The 21,051-nt window shown below is 38.5% G+C and overlaps 1 protein-coding gene across 1 annotated transcript in view; it reads right to left on the reverse strand.

Annotated features, from left to right (window-relative positions):
- Positions 1-21,051, reverse strand: part of csmd3b (CUB and Sushi multiple domains 3b) — a 456,383-nt gene that overhangs the window by 158,743 nt on the left and 276,589 nt on the right. The window contains exons 8-10 of the mRNA XM_084738341.1: positions 11,508-11,585; positions 4,917-5,004; positions 4,635-4,759 (exon numbers count right to left, since the gene is read on the reverse strand). Coding sequence (XP_084594467.1) covers positions 4,635-4,759; positions 4,917-5,004; positions 11,508-11,585 — 291 coding nt within the window. The remainder of the gene's footprint in view (positions 1-4,634; positions 4,760-4,916; positions 5,005-11,507; positions 11,586-21,051) is intronic.

The raw sequence follows: 21,051 nt of genomic DNA on the forward strand, positions 1-21,051 counted from the left end.
TATATGATCTCAGAATTGTTGTCAGTCTCAAATTTATACAAAAAACATGAAAATTATGTCATTATATATACACCAGCATCCCTGACAGATGGAAGATAAATAAACAGTGGACTAAAGTTTGAAAGAGGTCTTGTAAAGCTTCAACTTTCACATCACTGCCCCTGAATATCAGGCTCTGTGTAACATCAGTGTTACAGGAGCAGATCATCTGCTCTTCACCAGCCACATTAATAATATATTTTAGGGTTACTACCTACTACCTACTAGAGCTCATCTCATAGAACAGCAGCTGACTGGTGGTCAACATATTATGAGCCGTGATAAAATCTCATACTTGTTCAGGTGTCTGAAAACAGATATTAAAAAAATGACCCCAAATCACCAAGATGCCAGGAGTTATATTATCAAAGGACCTCTGTGTTTGGTGAAATATGGCAGGTCATTTGCAGTGGAATTTTTACTTTACAAATTACTTAACTGCAGATTTGGACAAGATTAGGATCACAGACAACCTTTGCAATTATTCAAAATTACTAGAGGTCCACAGGCAATACTGGTCCTATGCGAATAGGGCTTTACACAGAAGATGAGATGAGCTTATGTGACTGGCCATGATGGAAGCTATCATCACTCCACCTGGTGATATTATAGTATCATACTAACAATGTGGTTCTGCTTTTGATCCCCCTTCAGATTATGCTGTGTGCCAAGTTTTGCGCTTGCTCTTGTTTTCACTTAAATTGCAAAAAATGAATTGGTCACACACTGTAATAGAGCCAGATGTGTCAGATGCCTGAAAAATCCCTACACATCTTGATTGGACATGTCTACACAATGTCAATATCATGTTCTGGTTGCTGATGGGTAAAAGAGGATGCCTGGCAAAGAAGGTAGGAAATAAAACTTAGAGTATTAAGTGACTGATAAGAGCCACGGAGCACTTCTAGACGACAGTAAAGTTGATTCTACTCACAGTCTATTAACTTTAGACTAGCCTTTCTCTTTTGCCTTTGAGGCATTTTTATTTTCAGAATTTCAATATTGGATTTTTGTCCCTGGGGGTAAAAGGGATTTTTGTGAATAGGTTTAAAAATAGAGGAGAGGGCTCTATACTCTTCTCTATGATTTGCAGCTAAGCCACCACCACCAAAGAACCCTGTTTCATATTTGCAATGTTTACAGTTGCATACTACTGTGGGTTTTCTTTTCTGTTTTTCACTTTTGAATGATCCTTGCATATAGCTCAAATAAAGCCTTGGAATTTGTTGTCAAAAAGATATGATTCCAGTGTTACATGTATCTTGTCCTTCAAGCAACCTCAGTGTGTTTATCCAGGGATTTATGGGAGTTTTGAAGATGGATGTCTTTCTGTTTCACCAAAATAGGACAGAGATATACTGCATAGCAATGATACAGTAGTAAGTAGAAAAGATAGTGGCTTCTGTCCCAACAGTATTATTGTCTAAACAAGGATGATTCATGGATAACTTAACTATAGTCATGGTTGCAGGTAGATGTTATGATCATGTCACGAACTGTGAGCAATGAAAATCAAGTATAGTTGTTCCTACTGCTTCTCTTTTAGCATAAATTGAGTTTGTGCAGCTCACATTATGGGACCATGCTGGAGTAACAGTGCCCTCCATTGTGAGCTGCTTAAAATAACAAAGATCAACTAGCACAGAATCACTAGTTACTTAGCAACAACCATGGAGCAGGATGGTGCACTTTGTCATGGCTTTGTCAAAAAGTTCCTCCCTGAGCAGTTGTTTGTGCCGGGAATACCAGCGCCTGTGTTTTAAATTCAGCAGAGCTTTAACAATGTTCACCTGCTCCTCAGAAGCTGCTTTAGCTCGGTGAAAAGTGTCTCACCCCGCTCACATACTTTTTCCTTCAAAGATCCCTGCTGACTGCGGTCTGATGACTCTGTTTCCCAGTGATGGAGGTCATTTCTTTTTAACCATTCACTGCTTCAGGGGACAACATCAGTGACTTTTAATGTCATTGACAGCCTCCCTTCGGGGAGGCTTAGCCCATCATCACATGCAGGTAAATGCAAGACTTGATTGGCTTAATGTAAGTAGGTACATTTAATTGCTCATTATAACGTATTTAGTGATGATGATAAATCCCTAGCAGCTATTAACAATCTTAAAGAGCCAATCAAAGGGTATCAGCACTATAATATCTCAGATAATGAGTTGGATAATAAGGTTGATTGGCAGGGACCAATCAGAGCCCAAGTGACACAGTCATATCTTAACTGTACTGCCCAGGTTATAGCTCGCGGGCGTACAAGGATGTGTGCTGTCATGCTAACAAAAAGCTTAATGAAGGTCGGTCCCCCTGTGTGCCTGGTTCACCGGAGAAATCCGGGGCAGCAGTCAAGGATTGTGGTTAGATTGTGTCCTTTGTCCAGAGGGCAAGAGTGCAGAACCCATAGCTGACTAGCACCTGCCCCGCTCAGGTGTCCCTGAGCAAGATATTGAATCCCCATGGAATCCCAGGGTGTTACTGCAGCTGACCTTGCACTTTGACCTCCCAGTGGAGAAGAGCCGGTAGAAGGAAGCAATAATGTACCACATCATAAAATGACCATCCAGGTCTGGCTGGATACAGCATTTTATTTGCGGAATAGTTGGGAATTTTTGAAGCAGGTTGTATGAGGTACAAAAGTCAGTGTGTTCTCTGCAGTAGATAGTGGCTGACACACCCTCCAGTTTGAAGAAGCAGAGAGGAGTACCAGCATAGAAGCTAAACAATAAACTGCTGTGGACAGTTTGTGGCAGCAAAATGTATTTAACCAAATAAACAATGTCAGTTTGAGTTTATGTTGTACATTGCCACTTTACCATGCTGTCAGACAGCCTTTTCTGATGGGATAGCAAGACCAGACCCCATTGGCGAAATCAGTAATTTTACCTCAGAACAGGGGGAGTTGCTGATCTACCGCTGCCTCGATCTGTTAGCTTCTTTGTGTTATTGTGTGACTTTGTTGAATCTGAACTAACCCCTTAAACACATACAATCACACAAACTAATCAAGACTGCAGTAGATCAGCAGCTCCTGTGTTCTGTAAAGTAAAATTACTGATTTTGCAAAGGGAGCCTGGTTGGTTTGTATGGAGTGATATTTGGATTATGTAACGCTCAGTTTCCCATCAGAAAAGGCTGTCTGACATCATGGTAAAGTGGTGAAAATATTGTAAACATAACATAATGTTGCTATTGCTGATATTGATTTTTTTTAGGTGGCTAAAATTCATTTTGCTGCTAAACCCTGACCATAGCAGTACATTGCTAAGCTTTCATGCTGGTTCTCCTCCCTGTGTCTTCAAATTGGTGGGCGTGCAGACTTCCATATACAGCTGGTAACATACTGACTATCAATAAGTACCTCATACAAGCTATTTCAGGTACTCTGAACTTTCCCTTTAAGTTTTCCCATACAAGATTAAAACAAGGAAGTTGCAAATGATTCAATTTAACATTTCCATCTATGAGGTATACTTTAAATCACTTTTTCACAAATGTTACATTATTCTGTTACTTTTTTTGGCTGGTGTTCATATGCTAATATATTGTGATGGATCTAGTGAGTTTTACTTTCACAGAGGCTATAATTTAAGCTGAAAGAGTAGGTGTGACATTTTTCAGCTTTTCCTTGCCTCCCTCCTCTCCTTCTTCGGTGCCCCTGCCCTCACTTTCTATGTCTCTACTTTTTTCTCCCTTTCAGTTCTATATCTCAGTGATTATTAGTTGCTGTGGGTGTTAAAGTGCCCCTCTCTCTCATTTTTTTTTTTTCTCTCTCTCTCTCAGACGCACACCCAGTGAATATTGGTTTTTATGTTAAAGTATGTGTCTGCAGCCACAGTCTGAAGCCTAGTGAAGGGAGACATGACAAACGACTTTGGCATTTAACATGACAGACGCCCTCTCTCTCCCTGTCTCACTCCCCTCTGTGTGCATGTGTGTGTGTGAGTTGCAAGTCTGACACTAAAACAGTGGCAGATGTGAAACCGGAACCTGTATATTAAGCTGAAGAATTAATGTCTGAAACATGTTAATTATCAGAATACTTAGAGCAATGATGAACAAGGCACACCTGTCTCAGTAAATAAAACATTAAAACATGCAGTCACATTTGTCACTGTGCTGTATATAAGAGCGAATTACATAGGCCTGTCTTGTATCACTTTAAAACATGCTTATTGCAAATTGCAATTTGTATGCAATTTTATGAAAGAGGGTGTAATTTTGGGTCCTGAACAATCACTGTCATAACTCCCCTGATGAAAGCATACAACCGCAACATGTTGTTGAGGCGCTACACCGCAAACATTGGATTATGGAGTGTTTTGTCTCATAATTTCATAGCCAAGGGCTTGAAACTGAATCGGGATTTTTTCCACTATAAACTCAGCCCTGATCAACACAAACTCATGCAGAGAGGAGAGGCCAAGACAACACGCTGGCAACATTTTGAGGCAGTGTACACGGGGAGCTGTGCTTGAGTGTTTTCTTACTTCATTGCATCTGTAATTACTGCCTCTTTCCTCCATCTGTGTCTATTATTACTGTGATGTCAGTAATTTGTATGCTTGTGCAGATGCGTGTTGAAAGCCATTTCTTACCTTTGCAGACAGGTCTGTGGTCACTCCAGGCTGCAAAGACTTCAGCCACTCTCTGGCAGCTGATGGTTTTACTGCCCTGAAGAACATAGTCTTCACCACAACTGAACTGCACCACGCTGCCAATGCTGAACACAAAAACACACATAATCACACACAGAAGTAAGACAGGGAGTCAGGCATACAGAAAAATATAAATGCATATACTCTGTACGTGCAGACATGTACTTGTGTGCATCTATGATAAAGCCCATGTGTGTGTGTGTTTCTGCATGTAAATTGTACCTGAAATCATTGCCATGGCGTTTTCCATTCTCTGGCTCTCCAGGGTCAGGGCAGGAGTTAGACGCCTGTCTCACACCACCTTCATTTACTACATAGAGAGACAGGCAGGTGGAGAGCCAGGGGCAGAAGGGTTAGAATGAGGCATAGACAAGGATTACAGTAAAGCTTCACCAGCTCCAGCAAGCAGATGCTCCCTTTAAAGGAGATGCAGATGAACACTGGTAACTGTTTCTATGATGCCCATTTCTATAATGCTTTATAAAAACACTTAATCATTATACTGTGCTTATAACTGTGTATAACTATAGTGATAAGTCCTCAAAAGTAGGGGATAATGTACATGGAGCAGGTCATTGTCTTGAATTATCCTGAAAAAGTTTATTTCACAATAAAGATGTGCTCACTGTACATTATCCCTCTTATTAAACAGTAACTTGATCAGAACTGTGTCCATAGCAACACTCTTTTTCACAGCCACTGTCTGTCATACATAGTCGGCTATACAGAAATAAGAGACCTGAGATTAATTGTAATCAACCAATCAGAATTGATTATTCAATAAAGTTGTGTAATAAATATTTATATTTCTCTCATAGTTGTAATACATACATAAAATTGTTTTATAATGCATCATAATCACTGTTATGATGTGTAATAAAATTATTATAATGTATTACCACTATGTGTTTTGGGAAACATTACATGGGTGAAATGTAAATGTCAATCACTCAAGTTGTTCATCATCAAAAGGTTGGATCAAACTGGAGTACTCAATTTCTCTTATAAATAAAGTAATTTTACACCGGTTTGTGTTGGTCTTGCATAGATTTAAGGATATTTTCCACTTTACTTTAAGGGACAGTTCACACCAAAACCAAAAATACATCTTTCTTGCCTCTGGTCTGTAGTGCTATTTATTTTTTAGTGTTAGTTGCAGAGTTCTGGAGGTGTCAGCCATAGAGATGTTTTTCGTCTTTTCTCCGATATAATGGGACTTAAACGCACTCAGCTTGTGGAGCTAAAAGCACCAAAAAATACTTTTGAAAAATTCAAATCCTGTCTCTCTTTCCACACCTCATGACCCCGTTATTCAAGATGATCCACACACCTTGTTGTAAGAAGTTTCATAGGATCCACTATCTTTCTGCAGTAGAATCTACTAAAACTACTTCTTTTTGACGCTTTGAGCACCACAAGCCGAGTGCCGTCTAGTCTTGGTATGTTGGATAGAAGGCAGACATCTCTACGGCTGAGATCTAACTCTGCAATTCACACCCAAAAAAATCTAGATGGATAAACAGAACAATGACTTCTATCTTCTTATACCTCAGGAATATTGTTACCCAACAACCACTTTGAGTAACTTTTAATCACATTATATAATGCATTGTTATACATTATAAAATGGTTATAATGCATTATAAATATATTATAATTTACCATGATTCTTGCCAAAAAATGTCAACATGACCAGCAATTATGAAGTATACCTAACCATCTAAGCCATTATAAAATGTCTTATAATGTGTTATAATTATTGGTATAAAGCATTCTGAATATTAAATTATTCAATTATATCAGCACAGTATTACACATAAACACCACGGAGCTGCTTCAGTTCACGCTGGCTGTGTTTTTATCATTCTATTGATATCCCTCAGCACAAGACTTCTCCATGTAATTTCCAGCTCTTCACTTTCAGTCTGCATTTTGGAAGCCTGCCTGGCTCGTCACTTAAGATTCAGCAGGACATAGGTGGAAGGAGAAACCGGGAGACAGAGCGAAGGATGGGTTCGATGGTTTGGTAGGCACGGTGACGGTGACAACGCGGCACTCCAGATACGATCGTAACTCTCACAGAAACAGAAAGAGCTAATCTTGACAGTAACACTCCAAACATCACAGTGGCAGAACAGAGACAACAGACAGAACTGTACAAATACTTAGAGACTGCAACATCACAACAAACACGTCTGATATGACACATCTAATGACACATCTAATTACGATATGGCTGTTGACAGTAAAAGTATGTAGGTTTTCTTGCCTTTGTTTCACAACTTTTTCCCCATTTTCTTCTCTTTCGTTCTTGCTTGTTTGCTTTCTTAATCTTTCCCTGTCACTTGGCCTCCCCTGCCTCCTTTTCCATATAAATAACCCCACAGCTATATTTCACCGGCTTTCTTCAACAGACACTCTAGTATAGAATTTGTATTTCCATAAACCTCAACCATTCGCAGTCTCTCTCTCTTGAGCATTTAAAAGTTTTAAAACTTTCAAGAGACATAGCTGCTGGGTGAACTTTGAGCAACGGACAGTGTGTACGTGTGTCTGTGTTTTTGTGGATGGGGAAAGTAAGAAGAGGCAAACAGCTTCTGTGTCTTCCCAGGGAAAGCCAAAGAAACATAGCTGTCAGGTAAGTGGAAGAATGCAAAACACAAACAACTTTATTTCCAATTGAGAAGCTTTCCAATTCAAAACTGTGTCAATTCAAACCACAATGTATATAAAACTCTTTTTTGTGGTGTTTTTTTTAATACTGAAAGGGATCCATCATTTGGCACAGAGCTGCTTCTAGTAGGTCTGTGCACAACACAAGTATAAGTAGTATCTTAATGAGCCGGAGTCCATTGATGACCTATTTTTAGTCAATTTATAGCCCCATGTGACGGTTTCTCTCATATTCCTTAATGAGATCAGAGTGAGAGTAAAATTATTTGAATAATCCCTGAGTTTCGTCTCATTCTTCATTCACACCAATGAGTGTAAAATTAGGCCATTCTGTTTTTTTCGGTGGTTTGTCCTGTCTTGTCTGGTGTGAGTAGAATATTCCGAGAGGGACAGCTGCATTTATTTACTCCAGCTGTACAGCAAACAAAAACCCCCATGGTGTATTTTGATATTCAAATGCATGGACTGATATTCAAAAGAGAGGGAAACACAATTAATCACTTTGGTGCAGAATAATATTCATCTCATTTCTAAAACAGCAACTTGAGGACAATGTGGCAGTATTCTGCTGATCATTTATTTCATTAGTATGATTAAATTATGTTCGATTGTCGAATAACATAATTTTGTTTGTTATATTTGGATGACGAACACAATATCCTTCCTTGTGTCTCATTATTTCTGTATTCTGCATCTTTTCACCGGATCAGTTTAAACTCATCTTCACCTAGCTTTTATGTTATTTTTGCTGTTGTAATCAGTCACTGTTCACTTCATCTAAATGAGGTCTTTCTTGCACAGAACACAGCTCAAAAACGATTCCACTAATTGAAAGCAAAGAGGAAAATGGGAAGAAAACGGAAATGAGCAGCTGAGTTTGCAAAAACTCCCACCAAAACAAATTAATAAACTCAGTGTTAGGCTGCAAATGGTATTTTGATTTTCATTCAGAGTTTTGAATCCCAGTTTGCACATTTTTATTTTTAAAGAGAGTGCTGATTAAGTCCCAGAATTTAACTGTTTTGAAATAAAAGCTAAAAAATATTCCCAAAGCATGCTGTTTTTGTATTTAGTATTTTTCTTAAGTGTTGTACTGGCAGTAATTGTTAAACAAATATTGATAAAAGCTCATGAAGTGCAATTTTCCCTTATCTTGAACAAAAATTCAGATGCCAGAGAACTAAAGGCAAGTTCTACTTTCAAATACAGACACACACACACACACACACACACACACACACACACACACACACACACACACACACACACACACACACACACACACACACACACACACACACACACACACACACATCCCCCTAGCCAGGCTGTCTGGGCTGTCCGACTAACATGCATGTACATGTTGAGTCCGTATCAACAAACCCAGCAGGTGGTTGGTGTGTGTATGTGTGTTTGTATCTGTTAGAGTAGATAGTTTGTTGCTTTGTTGGAGCGGCTAATTTGACCATCTGGACTATTAACACCATAACAGAGGGACTGGTTACAGTATCAGTACTGTGTGCACACACTCAAACACACAAAAACCCACAAAAGTCACGTATCTACACACGCATATAGACACACGCACGTATACAAAAACACATACAGACACATAATATACATAGACGAGGACGGACAAACAAACACAAAGGTTTTGTGCTTCACTGAAGAGTTAAACTAGTCAGAGCAGAGCAAATTAACATCTGAACCAATCAGAGCCAAACTAATTAACATACAAATTCACATCTGTAGAATCAAACCTCAACCATGACTCTCCAACCTGTCTGCGCTGGGCTGTGTCTCTGTGCTTAGCTCAGCTCATACAGTATTTAAGAGATTCACACACGCGCACAAACACAAAGTGAACAAGCAAATAAGGAAAACGGGCAAATAAATTCTAAGTGTTCAAAAATGCATCATTAGCAAGCATGCAAGCCAAATAACTACATGGACAAGCAAGGCCTACTCTGTGTGTGTGTGTGTGTGTGTGTGTGTGTGTGTGTGTGTGTGTGTGTGTGTGTGTGTGTGTGTGTGTGTGCGCGCGCGTGTGTGTCCTTGCATCATGTGTGTATCTGTTAACACATGTCCTTGTCATGGTGTTAATATGTGCATATGCATGTTCTGTATTTATGCACGAGTGAGAACCTGATGACTGTGGCATTGTTTGTGATTAAAGTAGGTGGGAAACATGGAAAATGCATAAATATAATCAGAGAATGAGTATAATGTGTGTTTTCAGGTATATTGTGTGCTGGTGTGTGATTTTAAGTGTGCATAATAAGAGACTAAGAGAGAGTAGAAGAAGTATAATAAAGAAACACGAGGTGAGAAAGAAATAAAGAAAGAATTGGATGTAAAATAACTAAGCTGGGTACTGACAGCTTTAATAAGTGCATTTTCACTAACAAAGGTTCTGGTTCTCTCAATGTCAGAGTGTTGAAAAGGAGGGAAATACTATTCACGTTTACTTTACTGTTCATCAAATGACTTATGCACCCTTAAATTTGATCATTTTACTTAAAGAGGGTATTTAAGAGTTTCCAAAGTGACTTATTGATCCAATGTGGGATTTCACAAAGGTAAAGAAAACTGTGCTAATTCCAAAATAAGAGCAGTATTAACATTTATTAACATTTATGTTTTTGAAGTCATTAAGGTTGGAGCCCTGGATATTTCTTATTTTCTGTAAAGATTGGAATAATTAACCCACAAAGGTGTTTTAATTTGCTGCTAAATGTGAGAGGTTATAGATCATCATACTCCAAAACTTAAATGTAAATAAGAGACATTAGATAAAAAATACACTAGTTCATCTTAAGCCAGGTTTCCACTGCAGGAACTTTCCCAGGGACTAGGAACCTTTGGAGGAGCTCAATGTTTCCACTGCAGGAACCAGGGTAGGACATGATTTTACCTCCTGAAAAGTCCCTGCTTTGAAGGGTTAGTACCTTCCAGAAGTACAGGAACTTTGGGAGTGGGGCTTGCAGCACAGACATTTCTGATTGGTCAAGTATTCGCAGCATTTTATTTCAGCCACCATTTTTAAAAATCTGCAGCCACAAGACTGAAAGCTCTGGGTAAACTCAATAACCTTGATGCTCTGACAGGGCTGTCATGATACCAGAATTTTAAACTTTATAAAGAAGTTCAAAAAATTATTCTCGATATCTTTTTCAATACCACGACAAAAAGGAAAACAAAGTCACAAAAATAGGTTATTACTTGTTCATTTAAATGAACAACCTGCACACAATGCTGGTACAGAAAAAGTCACTGAATGCTGTCTGGTTCTTTTATATGCTGCAAGCCAAATTTCAGGCAGGGAAATGAAGACTGAGATCTTGAACGATCACTTAGAACTTAGATTTTTTTTATATATATAGCTTTGGTACTTTCAGTAGAATCTAATGTTACTATTGCATTATTTTAAACAGTGCAGTATTGAAAAATATTGAAGTATCAATAAATTTGACAGCCTTAACCCTAAATGCTTATAAGAGTCTACAAAAATATAGTTTAGGTGTGTGACTGGAAGAGAATAGAGGAGAAGAGAAGAGAAGAGAAGAGAAGAGAAGAGAAGAGAAGAGAAGAGAAGAGAAGAGAAGAGAAGGATGAGAAAATTAAGGAGAAGAGGCAGGAGGGGGCGGTAAACAATATTACAACAGCTGATTCACATTCCCTGAACAAGCCCAAAGCAAGCCAAAACAAACCATGATTAAGCTTATCAGAACAAGCTATGATTAAATATATCAAAGCAAACCATGAAGAAGCATGCATAAACCAAGACACCATGACAAAAATACATATACAAAACATCAAATAACACAAACACAACAGTCAAGCAGAACGCAAAAACACGCTCTTATAAAGGCTGTGGTGTTTTCAGCACGTTTGTGTCACAGTTTAACGTGTCAAAATTTAGCACTATATTTATGTTAATATATGTTACCATTGTCTTGAAATGTAAGACAGACAGATTGACTGTTGTCAGTCAACAGACGCACAAAAGTGCTGAAACCAACAGCCTTTTTAAGAGACCAAAAAAGCAAAAACAAAATCCAAAAACAAAGCCAGTTCAAGCCAAACCAAGCCATCACACGTTAGTTCATTAGCCATAGTGACATTAAGATGTGAACTCACATATTGAAAACTTGTTGCTGGAGTCTTTGCCAGGGAATAATTTAACGCCCCGCGATTTAAAATCTACTGATCGCTTCACTGCAGAGGAGAACAGAAAACAGATAAGAGAGGAAAAATCAGAACAGATCGGATAAAACAGAAAAAAATGAGACCTAGCGAAAGAGTTTTTTTTTTTTTTTTAATGGCAGATTCTTCTCCCTCACAATGCTGAGAGAGAGAAGAGTACAGTAGAAAATAAAGTTACAAAGGCAAAGTAAATTCTAAAATGGTGGACACAGATAGTGAGAGAGCCGGAGAAAGACAAAAGGAGAAGGACAGAAGCAGACAGAGGAAGGAAAGTAGGAAAAATGATTTTAACAATAGCACCATTCAGAACCATTTGTTCATAAGAAGCTTAATCTTTCTCTCTCTCTCTCTCTCTCTCTCTCTCTCTCTCTCTCTCTCTCTCTGTCACTCAGACACATACATCAGATGTCGAGGTGTTTTGCTGGAAGCCCCATAATATTCAGAACAAAAGCTGGTAAAGGAAATTGCAGCTTTAATCAAAATGACAATGATGCAGCTCTGTAATCAAAGCATTCAGATAATGGCACGTTAGAAAATAAATGGTTCCTTTAATCAGAGTAAATCAAAGACAAGAGGAGACAAACTGACGAAGGGACTCCTGTCAGCATGAGCTCTGTTTTCTAACATTGTTGACATTATTTCAAGACAGGGTTCGCAATGTTGTGCCAGTATGTTACTATAGCACAGCATGTATGGTTGCAAAGATAGAGTATATACGACAAAGTGAGTGAATCAATGTACTAATAATAAAAAACACAGACGCCCTGGGGTAATCTCACTTTGACTCCCTCCAGATTAGATTTTTTTCTGCTCTACCCTGTCAAAATAAATGAATGTTCATCAAAGTAAATCATAAAAATATAAACATAAATATATCTTGTCCTGAACGACAAAGTACGGTGACAAATCACTTTAATGAATGTCTGATAAAGTGGCTGACAGACGTCGTTCTCATAATGACCTGACTAATCCATTGAATGGTGACAAATGGCAGATGAGTTAATGTCCTACAATTATTCTAATGTTATTCAGTGGCTATATGCATGTACACGCATCAGTTACATTACATTTGACATGGTTAAATTACATCACATGTATTTTATGCCACGATTATCCTAATGTTGCTGCATACATGCACATATGTTAGGGGTGCTCTGCTTGAAATGTTGACATTACACCAAATCGATTAATGTGCTCACGATTAATCTAAAGCGAAGTGGTCGAACATTAGCACCATTCATGCATTATCGTGTTGACTTAACAGCGTGATAATTTACATTGGCTCCAACTGTATGTGTGAAAGTACGCTGCTTGCATGTGTGACCACCATCCCCCCACCCCCGCCTCCTCTCTGCAATATTCAATTTGAATGAAAAATGTGTCACTAGGTTCTTAATTAATCTTGGAAAATGCAGAAGATGTTAATAGAAAGTCTAAGATGGATACATTTGTGAAGTTGGGCAGTTTTTTTTTGTTCAAACATACTCTGTAGCTACAGCAGCACACAGTACTGTATATCATTGTGTGAAACTAACACATTAACACTGCCTGTTGAACATGTACATGTATCACAAATGTAAACCTGTATATTAAATTAGACAGTAAACATACATATAAATGTACATTATACCCACACAGTGGAAAAAGACAAAATTTTAAAAAAGTAAAGCAAAGTTTTCTCAGCTAACGGCTAATTTAGTGTGTCAACTCTGGCTATGAAGTTCACTCAATGTACTTTATTAAGTCAACCTTAATATTACAATTCAGATCTACTCATGTACTTAAGTTAAGAAACTTAAATTATTTCATTCGATGAACTGGAAACTGCGTGTTCTTATTTGACTATGTACAACCATAAGTCAGTGTCTAGTTTCCAGTTCATGAAATGTAACAATGAAGCACATCAGCAGATCTGGATAGGGATGTTACGACAAACTTAAGATATCACTTCAAGGGAACTAAAGTACATGCGTAAATCTGAATGGTCATGTTCTTCTTAAAGTTAACACAACAAATTAGCCCTTAGTTGAGTAAAGGCTTTGCGTCTGGCTGCTCACTGCTACTTGCTTTTTCAGGTTTTCTCAATCTTCTCAACTAGGCAGTGTATCTCAAAATAAAAGCAAAATTTTGAAGTTTCATTTATCTTTTTTTTATCAAAGTTTAAGTTAGAATGTCCCTATGCAAGAGCCAAGCAGACAGGAAATCACATCCACTCACTGCTATAAATAAAAACTCACACGAGTTTGTGTTTTTAAGGTCAACTCTGATGCCTTCTGAGGCGCTTAACATAGTGATGCATTTCAAAACTTTATACAATTTGGTTTAAAAGGATACTCGCTTCAGGTCTTGGTGTATTTTGAAGCTATATAATGTTTGTTCACATTCATAAAGATGACACCACTAGACTTGAGAAAGACTTCTTTATCAATGAGTCAAACTAATCAGGAACAAATATGAATTTCCCTTATATCTTAAAATAATTTCTGTCAGAAATTCTCCATTAATGAGTTTGCTCCAAGCAACTCATGTATCATAACTGTTGATGGCTGCCTTCAAACATAGTGCTCAATAAACCCAAAGCTTAAAAAAACTAATTTCACAGAGATCCACCTACACAGAGAATGAAATTTATTTTTCCTGACACTGGTGTCATGGCTATTCAAAATGAGGGGGAATACGCTTGATATCTGATACAGTATCTCTGCTCTCTTAGATAAAAGGGCCTTTTTCTGCATTTTATTTATAATATTTAAGAGCAGCAGATGCATACGCCTCCTGTTTACGTGCTTATGATTTTAGGTCATTTCACAAACAATTTGGAACAACTACACACAGCTGTATGTAAAAATATAGCACACAAGAAACTATGATAAGAGTGGAGAGATTTTATATCCCATTACACTGCATTGCAGATCTGATAGACACATAAAGACTTTCATCTCTCTGACACTGGGTAGTTTTGTTCTTATTTGCATATGTGAAAAATCTTACCACCAATAGTAAAACAGAACCGAAAGTGGCGACAAACCATTACATAATTGTCACTGCCTTCAGATTAAACTCAAATTATCCCAATTGTCAGAAATTGAGAACACTGATGATCAATAGAGTCTTGTTATTCTTGACAACGAGGGGAAGCTCAGATCTTGATCAAAGTCTTAAAATCAGGTTTGACATGTATTCCCCCCCCCCCCCGTTAGGCAGCCAAAATTGGGAAATCTGGGCCAAAAATAGTTAAAAGTCAAATTTGTTTTTGCCTGTGCAAATTCAGTCACAGTATAAAGCCCCTGTTAATATGCATCATAAAACCTGTCCTGTGTGAATATGCATCAAAGTTAAATATGCCCATGTTAATATTCTAGCCTACAAGCAGCAGCTCTGCTGCAAACAACAGATGGAAGGGCATCAGAATTTGAGTAAACCGTATTTATGAACTAAAATATTGCATATTTAACGAACCTATATTTAACTAGCAACAGAATAAATAAGAGCGGAAGTAAAGTTAAATAATTTAAATAAGTGAACAGATGCTTAAGCAAAGCCTAGTTCCATGACACACACGCTGAACCATATTCTATAACAAAAAAATCTGACGTAGACTTGATACTGCACTTTCAAACCAAAATTAAAATCTATTCTCTTTCAAAATTTATTACTGAAAACCAGAGCTACAAGGAAGTATCCAGCTCAATGACTCACTTATTTTAGTCATACTTGCTTGTTCACCTCAATACCATCTGGATTCCACATTTCTTAAGACTGGTAGCGTGTAACAGTGAAGCATTCTCTGAAGAGGTGATTCGAGCAGACAGGCATCATGCACTTTTATTGAACCCGCCAGCTTTTGGGCGAGATGCCACTGGCTGGTGTTTTAATGTACCCACATGGGAAAGCAAATATCTACTGCTGTCTAACACATGATGTAGACCGAGGACTAAAATATCATGGATGGATTTAGAAAATCAGCTCAAAACACAGGCGTATGGTTTACATTTAAATTGAGGTAAATTCACATGGTTCACAGGCAGCTATGAGTAAAGGGTTTTCAGTAACACTTTAATGCTCCTTAATTAAAAATTAAAAACCTCAAACAACATTTGGTTGCAAAACCTGTGCTGTTAAGTACAGGTATTGTTGCAATATAGACCTTTTCTCTTGTAACACTGAAGTTACTGGCATGTAGCTGTTAACTGTGTTGTAGCTGTCATTAGCTAGTTAACTCAGTTAGCGGCCCTATTAGACTAGAACAGAAATTGAATGACAAAATAGTGAAATACAATTGTAATTAGGGTTGTCCCCCCAAAAAATCTTTTGAGTCATAAGTTGAGAAGACCCCAAGTTGACTCCCATTTTGTTAGTCAAGTCTCTGAACTTGGACACAGAGCACAGCAGGAGCAACAGGCTGTAAACTTTCCAAAACTGAGTCTTAAAATGACCACCTACGTCAAAACTAACTATGACGGAAGCAAAGAAGAGGGATAGAAATAGAGGGCAGGGTGTCGCCAGTCTGTTGGCTGCTCTGACACTCTCTGCGCCGGTGATGACAGTTGATGAAGTCGTCTAAGCCACTTTTGAACCAGATGGTGGTACAACCTCCTCTACTGCCGTCCACTGTGATTGACTCTTCGGCTGACAGCGCTGTCAGCAGCCCGGCAGGAGAGACGCTCCGTGGCACGCTGAGATTTTATAACTGAACTATGAGACTCACACATACTGTTACTTTCTCTGACCGTGTGGAAATCTGATATTTTCACATGACCGAGAAAGGCGTTAAAACATGGGACTCAGGTAGGCTGATGAGTTTAGTGCGGCGCTGGACTGAAATATCTTTGTATGGAACGGCCAAATCCAATTTCACTGGCAGAATTCTTGGACACAGCCCTAGTTGTAATATAAAATATCTCTGCATAGAAAATTGTATAGTTGTTGACAAATACTGTACATTAATCAACAAAATGCCCTTATGCCTGGGTACAATTATATAATTGTGTGTTCTTAACCATTTATTAAATATTTCTATACTACTTATACTGTTTCAATTAATGTTAAATTGGAAGGTTTAAAGTAAGTTAATACCAGTGGGTCATCTGGATAGATCCAGGAGCAGTTAGGATTGCATCAACTGGCTATTTAGGTTAAAAGAGATGGTACAGATTCAATGAGATATTGAAACAGTTATGAGAAATAAATACTTTCAATAAGAATTAAAGTAGATTTCAATTATAATTTTAAAGCAATAGTTTGACAAAAGAAGCTTGCAGAGCCAGGCTAGTTGTTTCCAGTATTTTATGCTAAGCTAAGCTAACCAGATGCAGCTTCACATTCAAGGAACAGATATGAATGATATTTCCTAAAATATGAAACTGTAAATTTAGGTGACATGATATCTTCTGTAGACTTCCACTGCAAATAAAATTGAGCTCTGAACGAAAAAGCACGTAGCAATACCGAAAGATTAATGGTGTTTTTTGTTATCTGGCAAGTGTCACATTCAATATACGAAGACTTTTATATTATTATTCAAGACAAGTGCTTGGTTGTGTATGTATTTATATATTTAACAGAAATCTTAATGACTGGGTAGGCTACAGAGCACAATAAACACCTCTGCCTACATTGAGTTAATCACAGTTTTAATATATTCAATTAGTGAGAGCAATAAGTGGGTGAGGACGCTTGTCAGTGCTGCAGACATCATCCACATTTGATGAGCTACTTTGTAACCATAGACCAGCAATCATACTACACCACCAGATTGTGTCTATGCAAACTAGCTGCATTAATTCAACCTAATGCATTCCTTGCTACGCTTACTGTAATGATCCCAGTGCTAACGGGCCTTTCTGACAGAGCAACAGCACAAAAAGGAGTCAACAATGAAAGCCAGCACTGGTGGCAAGCTCCAAAATAATATAAAAGATGATAAAGGGGTAGTTCATAGATTTATGAGCTCATATGAACCCCCTGCGGGGCTACAGTTTACTCTGGTTGACTAATGGTTCTTAAGCCAAGGCTGACAAGGAAAAGGACTCAGGGATTTATTTACACAAAACCTAAATGGTATACTCCACAAGCGTTAAATGCTCTCTTTCTCCTCAGCTGTAATTATCCACAGCATTTCAAGATGTGCACACTTGATCACGAGCAGGTTTGAGACATTATGAGAGTCATATCAAAGGTACCACGCAGTCGACAATATCCAATATGTCAACCTCCCTGAGGGGCATACTGTCTCACTGCTCGAGTTGAATAATGTTTCCGTAGCAGTGCTTGACTGGTGTTTCTTTTGTACTGACTGACTTATTTTGTTGCCATAGCATTGGCTGACTGATAATGCCGTCAGTTGTTCATTAAGAGCCAATCACAGCCCTGCAGACACAGAAACTCATGAATACGTAATGGAGAGAGATGATGGAGGGATGTGATTGGTAGGTTCTGCCGCAGGGAAGGAAACAGATTGTTCATACCTGACACATGCATAGACAACAGACAAACACACACACACAAACAGACACCGCCACGAACACAGAAACACAGCAGAACACACCCATTACTTATACAAAGAAGCACACATATTAATACTGATTAAGTTAAAATAGACAAACATACAACAGAAACACCCACTTGTAAATCCACAGACAAATATAGAAAGCAGTGTCGAGAATGAGTTAAGACCCACATACAGATATGTGGGCACAAAATTCGGTATGTGCACAGTGACACAGACAGACGCACATGTGCAGCACAGATTCAGAGCCAGGTGAGGTGAGGGTGTAGGGTTGGACATGAGGGTACCATGCATGGAAGAGTGTGGACAGAATATCTAATCAATGTAACCCTCAGCATTCACTTAGCTGAGGATTTTATATTTCTGTTACAGACAGAATCAGTAGAGAGAGACCTGAACACAGAGTCATAAAGAATGAGTAAACAATGGTAAATTACAAAGGAAAGGACGCCAGTGCACTCCTGATCTTAGGGGCACTATGGCTTTATCTTATCTTTCAATGATAAAATGAAAGGTTTCCAGTATGTAAACAGCCTTCAAGTATGTGTCTGCCTGCAATGCATAGTAATTATTGCAGCACACAGTTGCTGAGCAAGGAAACACTACACCCTACATGCACTATACCCATGAGAAGAGGGAGCGCAACTCAATAATCTTGCTTCATGTCATTCATAGCTTCATATTAGCCACAAGGGGGCAGACAGGATAGCTATGAGTGGCTGTATGAATGACTACAGTAGGTGAGGTCTTTGCAGATCTCCCTTACATCTAATTAGAATTAATTTACAAGTACACTTTAATTCGCATTCAAGAGCATGGCTCCTATAAAGCTGCATTGTCTCTATTTTCTGTTCACAGGTCATTGTAAAAACGGTCACAGATTAGGGTCGGGGTCAAGATCCCACTGGCGTCCAGCAATCAGAAGATAGGTGTGACATTTTCATTATGCTGATGTTGGAGGAAAAAAAAATGCTTTCTAAACATTTTAAAATTTTGGATGCTGAAAGAGCCCATTGATTTAGACGTGCTACCGAGAATTCAAACAGGATGACCACCGAAGGTCAGTGGGTGTAGTCTGTCCAACCACTCCCTCCATTCTATCACAGGGGAAGTTACATCATGTTTGTTCTTCTTGGATTAGTTACATCACACTTTAAACAAACCCACCTGGATCATTTCCAAAACCTCGGACAGTCCTTTCCTGCGGGCTCAAAGCAAGACAGTCTCCCATAACAATACAGGCTGATTAATTAATCATGACTAACAATGTAATAAAAAGGAATACCAGAGCAGAAATGTATTTGATCAGGCATAATCCAGCTGAGCTTTCTACAGCCTGTATCGTGGCAACTCCTGTTTTGTTGCTTGTGGTTTGGACCTCTTGGTTAGCTGCTTACTTTTGTTGTTACTGACTCACCGGTTGCATGCAACTAAAGTCAAATCGGACTGCAAAATGAGCAAAAACGGTGTGTTTGAAGTGTGATTCAGCTTTTTTTTTACCAACATGATAAGAGACATAAATTCAGGCTGATCACGTTTGCTGTTCTCTTTGAAGGATGACTCTACCAACTTTAAACAGCTATCGTCCAAGCCAAGAGGGCATGAGTATTTGAAACCTAAAAGATTTTAGGAGGCACTGTCACTTAAAAGCTGAAATATGTAACTTTCATTGGTGATAGGCATCTAGCAAAAATAGTAAAACTGTTATGGAGGGCTGTGTGGAAGCCTGACATTTATTTGGCTGATTGGAATCTGCCATTGCAACACGTTGAAAATGCACCTGCTAGCACAGTGTGATACTCCTGGATTTATGTTCAATTTCAAGGTGTGAAAAAACAAAATATGCTGTGAAATGCTGGGAGAGATCTCCGGAGCACTAGTTCTGCTGTCAGCAACTGCTGAATCAGGAGAGGTGAAGACACGTCAAGCCAATCAACATCAATAAAATGTGAAAAGGAAACAGATATGATTTCTTAGTTAAAAACACTACAATTTAAACAGTTCATATCTAAGAGGTCTTCTTGTAACTATACTGATTGTTGTGTCTTTGCACGTACAGTGAAACTGATGAAAGACCTCTACACTGACACAGCATGAGGGGCATATTAATGCATGTAAAGGACAAGGCCATCATTCACCTACAGCACCAGGGTACAAGACCGTTCACTGTAAACATCTACACTAAAAGAACAACAATAAAGCCAAATGTCCCTGAAAATGTTTAAGTTATCCAAAACAAGCACTATACATGCATTACAAGTTAAAACAAAAAAACAAATTAAGTTATTCATTTTCAAACATCATTAAAATTATGCATTACAAAACAACCTCTGACAGAGAATAATGTAGCACTGATGCGGTAAAAGGATCCTCAGATGACCCTGTATATTTTTCTCTGAATCACATCCTCTCAGCCATCTTTAACTCTCCTTCCCTCTCCTCCCTGTTTGCTTTGAATACTGATCACACGTTTTTCTTTTAAGTCTATTTAACAGATTTAGACATGGAGATTCTAGTGAGGTTAAAGTTCATTGTGTGCTTTTAATCATCGTGTTTTCAGGTAAACTGTGACATCCTGACTTTGCAGCATTGCCAGCACCTCTCCACCCTCACTTTTTCAGCCCTCTCCGCCTCCACTTTCTGTAATGTTAATGTTAATTAATAAGAGCCAGACATTATTTCTCAGTGTTCAGACTAAAATTTGTACAGTAAATGGAACCACTGGCAACAATTCAATTGACTAGATGGCTGGCTGACTGACCTGCTAACTGGCTAACTGCCAGACCAAATGGCTGACTGACTGCCTGACTGACTAGACACTCTAGGCTTTTGCCTGACACTGTTAACAGAGCTACTTACAGTAAGTGCAACAGTAGTAAAATCCAGATTGACCAGTGGATTGACTGGATGACTTTGTGAATGACAATTGCACTGTAGGAATGTGGCTGGGTTCTTGTGTGTGATGGTGTG

The sequence above is a fragment of the Lutjanus erythropterus genome, chromosome 16 (assembly GCF_056507025.1).
Source record: "Lutjanus erythropterus isolate fLutEry1 chromosome 16, fLutEry1.hap2, whole genome shotgun sequence".
In the NCBI taxonomy this organism is placed as follows: domain Eukaryota; kingdom Metazoa; phylum Chordata; class Actinopteri; order Lutjaniformes; family Lutjanidae; genus Lutjanus; species Lutjanus erythropterus.